Source organism: Metarhizium brunneum, chromosome 7 (assembly GCF_013426205.1).
Source record: "Metarhizium brunneum chromosome 7, complete sequence".
Classification (NCBI taxonomy): Eukaryota; Fungi; Ascomycota; class Sordariomycetes; order Hypocreales; family Clavicipitaceae; genus Metarhizium; species Metarhizium brunneum.
This window is the reverse complement of record NC_089428.1, coordinates 329,605-342,603: the sequence shown is the minus strand read 5'-3', so window position 1 is coordinate 342,603 and position 12,999 is coordinate 329,605. Positions and strand designations below refer to the sequence as shown.

General features: G+C 52.7%; 7 protein-coding genes across 7 annotated transcripts; 4 read left to right on the top strand and 3 right to left on the bottom strand.

The window, feature by feature from the left end:
• Positions 1 to 17: 17 nt before the first annotated feature.
• Positions 18 to 686, bottom strand: FES1 (Hsp70 nucleotide exchange factor FES1; the record flags this gene model as incomplete). Its single annotated transcript, XM_014684396.1, has 1 exon — positions 18 to 686. The coding sequence occupies one exon, from the start codon at positions 684 to 686 to the stop codon at positions 18 to 20; it is 669 nt and encodes a 222-aa protein (XP_014539882.1).
• Positions 687 to 1,208: 522 nt separating this feature from the next.
• G6M90_00g106660 (uncharacterized protein) lies at positions 1,209 to 1,613 on the top strand (the record flags this gene model as incomplete). The annotated part of the gene is made up of 1 exon (XM_066131709.1): positions 1,209 to 1,613. One exon carries the CDS (start codon positions 1,209 to 1,211, stop codon positions 1,611 to 1,613), a length of 405 nt encoding a protein of 134 aa, XP_065987992.1.
• A 3,074-nt stretch (positions 1,614 to 4,687) lies between these two features.
• act (Actin) lies at positions 4,688 to 6,447 on the top strand (the record flags this gene model as incomplete). Its single annotated transcript, XM_014684395.2, has 6 exons — positions 4,688 to 4,694; positions 4,799 to 4,829; positions 5,029 to 5,084; positions 5,221 to 5,251; positions 5,384 to 6,155; positions 6,217 to 6,447. 6 exons carry the CDS (start codon positions 4,688 to 4,690, stop codon positions 6,445 to 6,447), a joined length of 1,128 nt encoding a protein of 375 aa, XP_014539881.2.
• Positions 6,448 to 6,807: 360 nt separating this feature from the next.
• Positions 6,808 to 7,415, bottom strand: G6M90_00g106640 (uncharacterized protein; the record flags this gene model as incomplete). The annotated part of the gene is made up of 2 exons (XM_014684394.1): positions 6,808 to 7,176; positions 7,236 to 7,415. The coding sequence occupies 2 exons, from the start codon at positions 7,413 to 7,415 to the stop codon at positions 6,808 to 6,810; spliced, it is 549 nt and encodes a 182-aa protein (XP_014539880.1).
• A 396-nt stretch (positions 7,416 to 7,811) lies between these two features.
• Positions 7,812 to 8,264, top strand: G6M90_00g106630 (uncharacterized protein; the record flags this gene model as incomplete). The annotated part of the gene is made up of 2 exons (XM_014684393.1): positions 7,812 to 7,917; positions 8,023 to 8,264. The coding sequence occupies 2 exons, from the start codon at positions 7,812 to 7,814 to the stop codon at positions 8,262 to 8,264; spliced, it is 348 nt and encodes a 115-aa protein (XP_014539879.1).
• Positions 8,265 to 9,145: 881 nt separating this feature from the next.
• G6M90_00g106620 (uncharacterized protein) lies at positions 9,146 to 9,517 on the top strand (the record flags this gene model as incomplete). Its single annotated transcript, XM_014684392.1, has 1 exon — positions 9,146 to 9,517. One exon carries the CDS (start codon positions 9,146 to 9,148, stop codon positions 9,515 to 9,517), a length of 372 nt encoding a protein of 123 aa, XP_014539878.1.
• Positions 9,518 to 10,558: 1,041 nt separating this feature from the next.
• Positions 10,559 to 11,893, bottom strand: G6M90_00g106610 (uncharacterized protein; the record flags this gene model as incomplete). Its single annotated transcript, XM_014684391.1, has 2 exons — positions 10,559 to 11,814; positions 11,863 to 11,893. 2 exons carry the CDS (start codon positions 11,891 to 11,893, stop codon positions 10,559 to 10,561), a joined length of 1,287 nt encoding a protein of 428 aa, XP_014539877.1.
• Positions 11,894 to 12,999: the final 1,106 nt, after the last annotated feature.

Here is a 12,999-nt window from a genome sequence, read left to right as displayed (position 1 = left end):
CCATTCCCTCGCACCCCCTACGCACCCTTGGCCTTCTCCCTCAACGCATGAATAACGGCGTCCACAGCCTCCATGTCAAACGCGTCAACCCTAGCGCCCTCCCCGAACCCCCTCTTGCCCAGCTCCTCGACGCACACGTCCATGGCGGGCTGGTAATTGCGGCACGCCGAGCTCAGCGCGTAGACAGCCTTCCTCCTCACGTCCTCCCTCTCGGCGGCGCCCAGCGCGACGGCCACCAGCGCGGGCACCCCCGCGTCGCCCATGGCCACCAGCCTCTCCTGCGTCTTCTCGTTGTTCTGCACCGCGGTGCCGACGCACCACGCGGCCATCTTCCTGTGGTCGGCCTCGGCGTGCGCGAGCTGCTCCAGCAGCGGCGTCCACAGGCCCAGGTTGGCCATGTTGTTGGCGTTGTCGAGCGACTCGATCAGCTGCTCGAAGTTGTCCCACGCGACGAGCTTGTTCTCCAGGCTGACGTCGGCGTCGGGCGCGGTGACGAGCTCCATGGCCGCCTTCATGAGGTCCGCGTCCGAGGGGCCGCCCATGAGGGCCGCCATCATCTCGGGCGTCAGCTGCGACCGCGAGGCCTGCGAGGCGGCGGTTTCGGCGGCCGCGGGGTCGTCGAGCGTCACGTCGGAGTGCTCGACGGACCAGCGGAGGAGTTCGGTTAGACGGGGGTCTTGGGCCATCTTTGTGATTTTGGTCTTTTTTTAAAAAAAATAAAAAATGAAAAAATAGCGGATGAGTTGTTTTGGAGTATGGGAAGGATTGTGTTTGCGCAAGTTTTAATGTTGGACGTTGGTTTTTTTTGGATGGCCACGCTTGGATTTTTTTTTTCTATGGAAGCATGATGCTCATTCTGGAAGCTTCATGAGGGGACTCGTGCGGGTGGGGTCAAGGGTGGGGCACATTGCGGCCAATGTTGAGCAGATCTTGGTGACGGAGATGTGCTGCTTGAAGCGAGTTACTACTGAATTACGAGTGCTGAATAGCTTCATTGGCCTGCTGTCTGGGTGTAATTTTGTTGCAGGCGTTATTACGGACTGCTGTGCTTTGCGAGGAGCTTGCATAGGGAGTCAGGGACTAGAGGAGGAAAAAAAAAAGTACTTACCCCGCCATACCCCTCCTTGCCGACCTGGCCCAGTGTGCCACAGCCCTTGATCTGCCCGCATCTACAGAAGATGCATCATGATATCAGGCCTGGCTTCACAATGGAAGCCTGGGCTCAGAATAGCAGCATTTCGGGGTTGCGCCTTCGCAGGCAACATGGATACATGTGGAGCGGAACTGGGATTGTGGGGGTTTCAAGCAGTCTGCTCATGTCTTTGCTCGCGGAATACACGGATCTGGACATCTTATCTTGGCAGGCATTGGGCCGCGATTCTACAGAAGCCGCGCAGGGTGACATTTGCATCCATACAGGGAGGCTTCAGGCTACGTCCTTGGCCGGGAGCCGAAACTACAATCTACCCAATCAATGCCACGTCCCAGCGACCGAGGCCATTCGCGAACAACGCAAATCATCAAGGCAGCAGCATAAAGACTTTGCACCCGAGACAAATCCCGTACCGTACGGCGTCCATTACGTGTATCCCCGCCTCCGCCAGCAATGCTGACGACGCCGCCCCCTTTTTTCCCGGGTAGCCCGTCATTCGGGGCGGCCGCAGCGTTTCCAAGCTGGGAAAACGAGAAAAGAACGAGAACAAAGAGTCCAGTCTTTCTTGTCGTTAGCACCAGTGATGTTCCCGATAGGGAATGGTGCTCTTGCTGCTCTTGCGAGGATTGTGGCCGTGTCCGTGTCCGACAGCCTCGTCGACGGTCGTAGGAAACGGCGTTTCGAAACGGTGTTCTAGTGTGGTTAGTCTGTTTCTTTTATTAGTTTTATGACTCCTGATACAATTGACCTGTCGTACTATTTGTGCAAGCACTGTATCAGGCAAGGCCCAATAAAGGCAGATCAACACTGTGTGCCTGGTCGAACCCAAACCGTACAACCATCACGTATCATTAACGCTGCACAGACACGTATTGTAATGTGTGAGATGATTCATAACTACGGCATAGCGCGGCATGGATACGCTTGGCAAAGGTTATATGTCACGATGGCCTCAGCCACTGCCACTGCATGGAAGTAGACCTTGCATATCAGATATAGTTTGTGCAAGTGGCTCACTGTCGAGATTGGGTGTAGATAATACGGCGACCGGGGAGATGTTGCGGAAGGACTCGCTACAAGGTAATTGCTGGCTAGGCTCGCAGATATGACTGTATTCCATGTTATCACTGAACCTCTGACTTGACACTAGAACTGAGCTTGAGTTCTCCTAGCGTTTATCTTGCGATTGGGCATATATACGTAACTACCTAGGTATGTACTCATAGGTAGGTACGGCATATGCTTTTTTTGTCTTTTGTGTCTTATTTATATACCTTGAGGCGTTATTTAATGTTTTGATGTGTTTAGAATTTTTGCCCTTCCTGAAACTGGCCTCTTTAGGCGCGGAGTCGAAATACGTGACACACTGCCGGCATATCGAGACCGAATGAATGGAAAGACGTGGTGGGTTGTATAGTCACTGATGGATGTGGTTTCGATGCGGACGAAGATGACCGTAGCGAGCTCAATGCTAACTATACTAAGAAATGGTGAATGACTGCTATTCTTGAGCTTGGCGTTTGTCTGGGGTACCTTGCTCTCGGGCTTCTTGGCCGAAACTGTTTCTCTAAATCAAAGCCTAGTCGTTATTTTACAGAGTATGTGACGGAGCATTTTTGTACACCTGGAGGAGCAGACAGCTTGGAACGCGTTCAAGTTGCAGTTCGTGACGATCGAGTCGCTATTTCGTGGTACAGATGAGATTAGGCGTGCTGTCGTGACTACCGTGACCATGTTCTTTCAAGTACGTACACCCTTTCTTGGGATGTGCAGCATGTGGTGCTGACACGGATGCTGACAAGGGACCGGCGTCAATGCCGTGCTGCATTGTGCTCCGACAGCCTTCAAGCGGCCCAGGCTTAGTAGCAACACTACCGCGCTGTTGGTGACGGACGTAATTGCCATCATCATGTCCAATCCAACTTATGGTAAGACGAGACCCAAAGAAAGCGCCGATTAGTTGCTCATAGACACATCAGAATGCCGTGCTTGGCTATGAGCCGGACGACCTTGAGACAATGGCAGACAATTCTCGTGGTCTTTTAGCCCTGGCGGATGATGCCCGGGCGTCCGGGGCCGAGATTAGTGATGACGAATGGTTTGATGATTTTCAGAAGCTGCTTGACTGAAGAAAGCACTTCATGAGTAGGAGCTTGAGTAGGAAACAGCGACAGTTTCGGAGCACCTCGTTCGTATTTGGCGGACAAGAGGCACAGGCCAATTTTCCAGCATGGAACCAGGATTATGACGAGCTTCTACTCCGTACCAGGGGTGACGAACGACGCAGGCAATCTCGGAGAGCTCTCTCCCCGCCTATCGGTTCGTGCTAGCGACAATATAATGGGTGCGGTAGCGGGTATTTCCCCTGTGAGCCGGTGATGTGTTGGCTCGCGCTGGCGTCTGGGTGCATTGTGGTTTGAACAACTGAGCACACCTAGGTCGGTTCCGAATACGTTAACGGATGGAGGAATACAGTCCGTGGCAGCATATTTGCACATCAAGAAGTACATACTAATGTACTACTCCGTATGGTATATGGAATACATTTGACTTTTTGCCTCCCACGTTCAGCACTTGGTAAACGGTGGTTGAAACGGTGGGTAGTCGACGCAAGGCTGTGTGGCTGAGCGTTTAAGATGGGGATGGAGGAGCGAGGAATCTTTGACCGCGCGCTCGCTCAGCAACTGCCAACATGACGTGTGGGACAGCTGCAAGAGGTGTCAGGCGGCCGTGCCGTGGATTGTGCCAGGTGTCGGGGATCAATGTTTGGTGAAGCACAAAGGCGTATGATGTTCATCCCTGCCAATCTTCCGCAGAGATCTAGGGCGTGAGGACAAAAAAAAGGGCTGGGGCCCAGAGCGGTTGGTTCAGTTGGCTCCGTTGGAATATGTACAGTGTTTGTGCGGTGACGACGGCGAAGACGACGACGGCTCGACTCATTCTCGAGCAGCAATCCGATGGCGAGAATGGAGGCTCCGTCGTCTGGCGCGCACCCAGACCCAGCCACCACCACCAGCCAATCAAGCACTGTTAAAGCGGCACCGCAGCTGGGCAAGGGGGGCCGCTCGAACTGCTACCAGAGGCAGCTACTGGTCGTTTGGCGCTGATGGTCTCGGCTGGTGGAGCAGGCGCTGCGTGGTGCGCGGTGCGTGGGCGAGGGAGCGAGGGAGCTGACAACGAGCACTGCGCCAAAGAGCCAGTGGGCCAGTGCTAGCACCAGTTGAACAGTAGATGCTCGCTCCCCTGGCCCCGGCCCAGCTCTGCGGTGCCAGGTGTCAGGCTGCCCTCCTTTCTCCCCTCCACTTATCATGCCCACTCTTCCTCCTCCTTCAACCTCACACCCCCAGTTACCACCAAATCTTTCCACCACCGAGTCTCTTTCCCGGTTCTTCCTCATCGCTTGCTTCGTCACTTTCGCATCTCCCTTATCTCGTGAGCCTCATCCATAAACGCCCAATATTTCGCTCTTGTTTGCTCTTGTACTAAACAGTACTCTTTTTCTGTACAAACAGCTTTCTACCTTAATCAGCCACCATGGAGGGTACGTCGCACGCAACTACGCAGCCTCGCCTCGCAATGCTGCATCCCCAAGACTGTTGATCTTGTGTGTGATTGTCTCATCGCTAACGTTTCTTCTCGATACAGAAGAGGTTGCCGCTCTCGTCATCGACAATGGGTAAGCTCTTCTGTGCTCTGCTACGGATATGCCGTCCTCTGCCACCCCCGCTCCCTCACCGACCTCTCGAGCGATGTACCCTGCGTCCTCCACGCAAACGTGTCGAGCAGCACCAGAGCCGACGGGGCGGTTGGGTCATCAAATTGAGAGGAATGGGATTGCTATTTTCAATCGAATTATCGTGCTGACTTGATGGTAGTTCGGGTATGTGCAAGGCCGGTTTCGCCGGTGATGACGCTCCCCGAGCTGTTTTCCGTGAGTACCCCACTTCGTATTCTCCCAACTCCAGATGGCCTTTGTAGCTCGTTGTGGGAGCATTTGTTGAGCGGCGCGCGCAACCGTCGCCACCGCCATGATAATGGCATCAGACATGCTAACTTTTCTGCCATAGCTTCCATTGTCGGTCGTCCCCGTCACCATGGGTAAGTTATTTTTTCCCACAACGGCACGATATCTATTTTTTTTATCGCCTAGTCGATTTTTGCGCTGCCATTGGATGCGCACCACGCTCGATACCATACCTTGGAACTGGTCATCTAACAGGAGGTTTGCAGCATCATGATTGGTATGGGTCAGAAGGACTCGTACGTCGGTGACGAGGCTCAGTCCAAGCGTGGTATCCTCACCCTGCGATACCCCATTGAGCACGGTGTTGTCACCAACTGGGACGACATGGAGAAGATCTGGCACCACACCTTCTACAACGAGCTGCGTGTCGCTCCTGAGGAGCACCCCGTCCTGCTGACCGAGGCTCCCATCAACCCCAAGTCCAACCGTGAGAAGATGACCCAGATTGTTTTCGAGACCTTCAACGCCCCCGCCTTCTACGTCTCTATCCAGGCCGTCCTGTCTCTTTACGCCTCTGGCCGTACTACCGGTATCGTCCTCGACTCGGGCGACGGTGTCACTCACGTTGTCCCCATCTATGAGGGTTTCGCTCTTCCTCACGCCATTGCTCGTGTTGACATGGCTGGCCGTGACCTCACTGACTACCTGATGAAGATCCTGGCTGAGCGTGGCTACGCCTTCTCCACCACTGCCGAGCGCGAAATCGTCCGTGACATCAAGGAGAAGCTCTGCTACGTCGCCCTCGACTTTGAGCAGGAGATCCAGACTGCTTCTCAGAGCTCCAGCCTCGAGAAGTCCTACGAACTTCCTGACGGTCAGGTCATCACCATTGGCAACGAGCGATTCCGCGCCCCCGAGGCTCTGTTCCAGCCTTCCGTCCTTGGTCTCGAATCTGGCGGTATCCACGTCACCACTTTCAACTCCATCATGAAGTGCGATGTTGATGTGCGAAAGGATCTGTATGGCAACATCGTCATGGTACGCATCTTGGAATCATCACCTAAATTAAATGTCTTTGCTCAAGCTAACTTGGCCCTAGTCTGGTGGTACCACCATGTACCCCGGTCTCTCCGACCGTATGCAAAAGGAAATCACTGCTCTTGCTCCTTCTTCCATGAAGGTCAAGATCATTGCTCCTCCGGAGCGAAAGTACTCTGTCTGGATCGGTGGTTCTATTCTGGCCTCTCTGTCTACCTTCCAGCAAATGTGGATCTCGAAGCAGGAGTACGACGAGAGCGGTCCCTCGATTGTCCACCGCAAGTGCTTCTAAGTCACACCAGAACCGAAACACCCCCCGCACATGACCAACTCAAGCCAAGATCACGGAGGTGGCGGCCGATGCAGAGCCTTCTCGGCCTCGCGAGCATCTCATTCCGGTGTCATATTTACGAAAAGTTTTTGATAGGGTTCAGGAGGCGGGCCGTGTCTTTTCTCCAAAGAGGGATGATGGGTCATGTGTTGTAACCGGATGGGTAATACGGGGCCTAGTGGTAGAGCTAAGGTTGATCAAACCAAATACTTTATTTTGCTTTCCGTTCTAGACTCGTTAAAATGGAAGATTGTAACGATGTCAAAGCAGAGTTGCACGTGTGAATGCAGTGTGTGTTTTGCCGATGGTAGGATAACTGCGTCACGGCCGGTTATTATTTTCTTGGGGATGTTTGGTTTCTTCTATAGTAGTCTCTCCCTGAACCTGACCAGAGCCCTCGGACTCGCGTGGTGAATGTTCTGGCCCCTCCTCTTCTCCTGCAGCCTCCCTCTCCTCGTCCAACTTTTTATACTTGCGGCGACTCTTCTTGGCAGCACTGGCGGCCTTTTTCTTCTTGACCTGGCCGACTATGCTCGACCGGCTCTGCTCGCCGTGGAGCAAGTCGTCGACCTTCTGGGCGAGCAGTTCGCGCGCGTGTTTGCGGTTCTGGCTTCTCGACCGGGTGGCCTGGGACTTGACGACTATGCCCGTCGGGACATGTTTCAATTGAACTGCCGAGTTGGTCTTGTTCTGTGGGCATGGGGTTAGCAAGAAAAGTTCACCGTGTGGTGATTTATTTATTTGGGTACAATCTTCTGGCCGCCTGGGCCGGAGCCCTTGAGGAAGGACTCTTCGATCTCGGCGTCTGGCGGGGGTTTGGGGCGCGGCGGGAGGTTTTTCGACCGCAGGGCCGTGAGGGTGAATGGGCGCGAGAGTGTTGCGAGAAGATGCGTTCTTGGTATGCGTCGAGGGAGGCGGAATATGTTCATGGCTGTGAGCTGGGATGCGGACGTTTGGGCCGAGCTTCGGATAAGCCTGAGTGCCGCCTTGATGACACTGGGATGGAAACGTCGTGGAGTTGATTTGGATTTGGGGATGGGGCAGATTGTATAGCGACTTTTGCTGTGGCGCTGGGTAGACTGTGGCAGAGGTATATGTACTTTTATGCAACGCGTGGGGACAATAGTTGGAACCTGGCCTGGCTTATCTTATCCCCCTGGCCGTTGGATTCAGGGACAATCACTCCCACGAACCAATCTGAAAAACCGCACATTGACCGCGACACCGCTCGACTTGCCGCCGCCCGCTACGCTGATATATTCCCCGAGACTTGCTCAGAAGAAACCCATTGCTGTCTACGTGTTTGTACAAGAGGGGCCGCCGACATGTCCGTGGCTGCCGAGTGCCAACGCTGGCTGCGGCGGAAGCAGTACACGTTCGAGGTGACGTTTGCGCTGAACATGTTCCGATCGTGGGAGAAGAGCGTTATATGTACGTGTGCTGTGCCCTCCCTGCGCTTCCGTGCCTGAGAAGACGTTGGTTCGGCAAAAAGACGAAGTGACACTGGATTGGGAAGATGCTAACGCCGCGGGTCAGACTCAGTCCTGTTCCTCCTTTGCAGCATGACGTTTATCGCCGCGGTGCTCTATCTCCCGCACCATATTACCGTTCTTGCCGGCCGCGCGTGGTACTACATCAAGGGGGAGCATATCAATGTCGCTGCGGCGGCGCGGGAGGTCGTGCAGGAGGTGGTGTCCAAGAGCGTGGCTGGCGACGCGATGCCGACGGCTGAGGCGGTCAGGGAGGCTGTTGTGGGCGCTATTGAGAAGGAGTTGTGAGGACTGGGAGGTGGCAATACGGTTGCGGATGGTTGATGGTGGTGAGCGGAGGGGGGTTCGCATCGCGGGCATTGTATGGCGCTGTTGACTGGCCTCGCTGGGCTTTGGCCTTCTGGTACGCTGCATAGTAATATTAATGACATGGAATATATATTTGGTATGTCCATGGTGTGCCCGTTGTTGTGTTGCGGAGGCGTCTTGCTGGTACGATTGTGGGTGTGCGTGTACGGTATGGTAATGTGCCGTGAGGGACAAAGAAGCCCATCTCTACGAGCTGCTATGACTACTTGCACAGTTTGGCCAAGGCGTCGGCGGTGCGTACCAGCCCGCTTGATAATGAGCAGTACGCTCGTTGTCAAAGAATCTTGGTCTGAGGGAAACAGTACGTTGGAGTTTCTTTGTGGAGCCGAGTAGGGTCTGGTATGTTGAAAGAGACGCTGACACAAGCAAGTAGAAGAAGGGTGCCTGCCTGTTTATTCTTTTTTTGGTGAAACACTTTTCGAACCTGGGCACGAGGCACAATTTCACATGCCATGATTCGATATCTCGGGTTGCGGAATTGCAAGGCGTGTTGGGACCTCCCAATGCCCAGGTATGTCCGGCTCGAAACGTGAAACCGACATTGTTGCTTGAACCAATCACTCTTGACGTCTAAAAAAAGACGTTTATTGTATAGAGTTGTCTGAACTGGTATATATGCCCTGCGAGGAAGTTGAATTTGAAGGACTTGAAGTGAACGCCAGGACAACGTGCATTTTTCTTGGACTCTGAATGAGTGGGACAAGTCACAAAACATCCTGCTTGCCGCCTTTCCCCTATCTAAAGAACAACTTTGCTCGAAACGGCTATATAACTCCTGCTTTTACATTTACCTGGTCAAGATGCCTGTCCTCGCCATCAACTCAAAGGATGAACAGGATCTGGTCAAGGTCATAGCCAGCAACAAGAAAGTCGTCGTCGCAATCACATCGCCCGGTCTCGCGCACTGCGATGGTGTGGAAGAAACAATTAAGGAGCTCTCCAAAATGCAGCAGGACATTATTTTCGTCTCGGTCGACCACGGTGAATTTCCCCCCAACGTTGGAGACGGAGGGAACTATATGGTCCCTTGGGTCACGATGTACAAGGAGGGGAAGAAGCTCGACGATTGGAACTTTTCCAGCAGCTTCACCCTCGTCGAGAGGATTGAGGCGTTTGCTACGGATCGACCTCTGGCTTCCGCGGAGCCACTGCAGAAAACTGGCTCTGGATGAGGAAAAAATGGAGGTGTGGTTTTTCGATCAACCAACGCTCGGTGTACATGGATAGGATATGGAACGTGGCGATTTCGAGGCATCGGTGTACCTGGTACAATTTGACGCTTCGACGTTTTCAAGTCATGTAACGTGTTGAGTCAAGTCATAAATTGTTGAAGCACACATGTGCCAACGCAGTGTATCCCCAGATACGTCTCCAGAATACTTGGTCTCCCCTTTCGATTTCCGCTTTCGCCCGCTTGTCTGGAGTAATATTATACCTAGCCCTAAACAGGGCGAGTACTCTTTACGGATTCGGAAATTGCCCTTGTATCGCCCCGTTGCGGCCAAGAGAACAATACTAGACATTTCTGCCACCGTGTCTCGCAGGGTAGCAGCAATCTAGCTGCGTCAAGTGTTGGGCTCCGTGAGCAGGGGAAACTAATTATACACACGGCATTGTAGAGGGCTTCCCGTCACTTGTGTAAGAGTATGTATAATTCGAGTCATACTCATTGTGCTACTAACCTGGCTGTTACTGTTGTAGCCTCACACCTTAACTTGTGACAGACTATTCTAGGTTTATATATCATCCCAGTTCCGCGAAAATCGTTGGGAAAAATGCCTCTCCAGATATTTAAAATAATCAGCTAAAGCAGCCTCTTCATACCCATATCATACGAGTTTGTCCTTGGCCATATGCGAGTCCCGGGACGGACCTTTCCGCCCACTGCATTCGGGGTTCGAAGAGGCATGCCGGCTCATTCCCGCGTCTTGCTACGACTGTACTTGCTTGGCATTATTTTTGACTACAAAGGCCAAAATACTATCCGGTAGCTGGATGGCAAAACAGACGGCAACATCAACTATACGGCGGGCCGTCAACACACTCTACTCGGGCCGTACTACAACGAGCACGATGATAGCAATATCAATATAGGCGTTGTATTCAAAGACTAAAACCGGTCCTTGCCCTCCTCATCCGTAGGGAAAAACCATACTAGGCTGCCTAGCTGGGGTAAAACCTACTCTCGAGAGCCACCCACTGTCGTTGTTGTTTTAGGTTTCTTCCTCCCCATCACACTTATTCCCTTTGGCTGCTCCGCGGTTTCGGAAGCCGGGGGTTTCAAAGACAACGCCGTCGTCATCCACCAGCGGCTCCCCCTCCATGGGAACACTAAAGTTAGCCCAGGGACGTTCGGAACGATTGGAAGTGCCCGATGGCTCGTCTTTGGCTTTCTCCGTATCGGCATAGGATGTAACGCCAGGAGAAGTGGAAGAGGGTAGAGCAGCAAATGGAGAGGGAAGACCACATTCATAGGGATTGGTATATACCAAGGGAAGTGAACCAGATGAAAAAGGAAACAGACCAAGCCCAGGAGGTACAGATTCCTGCCAATGATAGACTGCGGCTGGTCCCCCAGGATTGGGACGACTGGAAGTGCTTGATTCCTCGTCGTCGGAGTGACGCACAATGCCAAAGGATGTATTGTTGATAGAAGGGAAAGGGGAAGGCTGACCATATGGAGCGGTAGATGGACCAGACGCAGGAGGTCCACATGACGAGGAGCCATCAACTGTGTTTGGTCCCTCGTCTTCGGAGTAATTCACAATGCCAAAGGATGTATTGTTGATAGAAGGGAAAGGGGAAGCTTGACCATATGGAGCGGTAGATGGACCAGACGCAGGAGGTCCACATGACGAGGAGCCATCAACTATGTTTGGTCCCTCGTCTTCGGAGGGATTCACAATGCCAAAGGATGTACTGTTAAGAGAAGGGAAAGAGGAAAGTTGATTCAATGGAGCGGTAGATAGACCAGACCGAGGACGTCCACATGACGAGGAGCCATGGAACGTGCTTGATTCCTTATGTTTGAGTTCCTTCTCCGGACGCCAGGCTGTGATGCTGTATCTGGACGTAAAAGTCACCTCGGCTTTCATAGGCGCGAGAACTGCGGATGCTAGGTCGGCCGACGTCATTAACTTGCCTGGCATCCACGGTGGTAGCTGCTTCCAGGCCTTCTCTGCAACTTCCTTGCTTTCGAAGAAGACGCCAAAAAGCTTCAGATCCTGAGTAGCGTACATCTTGCCGAGAGTATCAGGCGTTAGAGGCTTTTCCTTCATATGCGAACCTTCTCTGTTTAGTTGGGCCAATGTTCCACAAATGATCCAGGCAATGCCAACAGCGGGTTCCTTTGACCCGGCCAAATGAAGAAACTTAGGTATCCAGTTCTCTCGGAGCCATGTATATTTATCGCCTTCTAGGTACTTCATTAAGCGGGCTTCCAGAGCCTCTGTCCCTGGGACCCGGAAATCTATACGATAATTAGTATAATATCTACAAAAGGACATAACCTGCTTACTTTCAAGCTTGGACACTGTGCTTTGGGCCATCGTGCCTTGGGTCTTGTAAAGCGTACTGGAAAATGGGCTGAATTTGTGTTGTGTTGAGCGGAATCTTTTGTGCGTTTGGTTGGCGGACGGTCGTTGTTGTCGTCGCTGTCTTTTTTCTTTGCGCGACGAGAGTGTGTAGACGGGAGTGTGTCGAAGAGAGTGTGTCGACAAGAGTGTGCCGACAAGAGTGTGTAGACGAGAGTGCGTAGATGAGAGTTATGCTGGCAGTGGGAGTGGGAGTGGAAGAGGTTTATATGCTTCCTCGACATCACATCCATAGCTGACTGGCTGTGTCCTTCACATGACTACGCACAAATCTTGCCAAAAGAGATTGTAGAGAAACAGGGAGCTGGCTGAGCGTACCGGCTGTCCACGCAGTAATTTCCTTTGTCCATAGACATCGAACCCCTTTCAGCACGTGTACGACACAACAACACATTCTGAAGCAGCAAGCAAGAAAATGACACTTCTGACAAGGCGTATGCCCCTGTCAAAGCGCCTCTTTTCTCTTACGCTGGTTGGTAGGTAGCTTTTATCCGCGACGTCTGCAGTTGGCTAGGCACAGACACGCGATTGTTACAAGGCGCAAAGGAGAACTCACAAGGAGAACACGGGGTGAAGCTTCATGCGTAATAAAGAAAGACGTTCATTCAACAGAGAAGCTGCATAATTCCCTCACACCCTTTCTTTTCTTTCGCAGCGCAATTTGCAGCAAATCCTCCTGCGCACGGCGCAAGGCCTGAGACCGCCCACACCTCATGACCATGCAGCCGAGTTTGACACTGTCCTACCTTTGAGTTCAGAGGAGCTTCTGTTTTTGTTCAAAAGGTGAAAGAGAGAGAGATGACGAGTGCATTATTACCGCTTACATGACTGGGGTTTCAGCCTTGGCCTGCCCCCGACCTTGGTGAACATATTGAGAATAACCAACATCACAGGACTAGGCCTAGTCACGGTCAAAACCCAGAATCATGGACGCTTACGCAGATGGATAGGGGTATTCTTGTCAAGATCAAGGTTATCCGGGCAACAGTTCAAGGCCACGAGAATACGAGGAAATTTCCCAACTGGGATTTATATGTTCTTGCCACAATGGTGATCAGGCT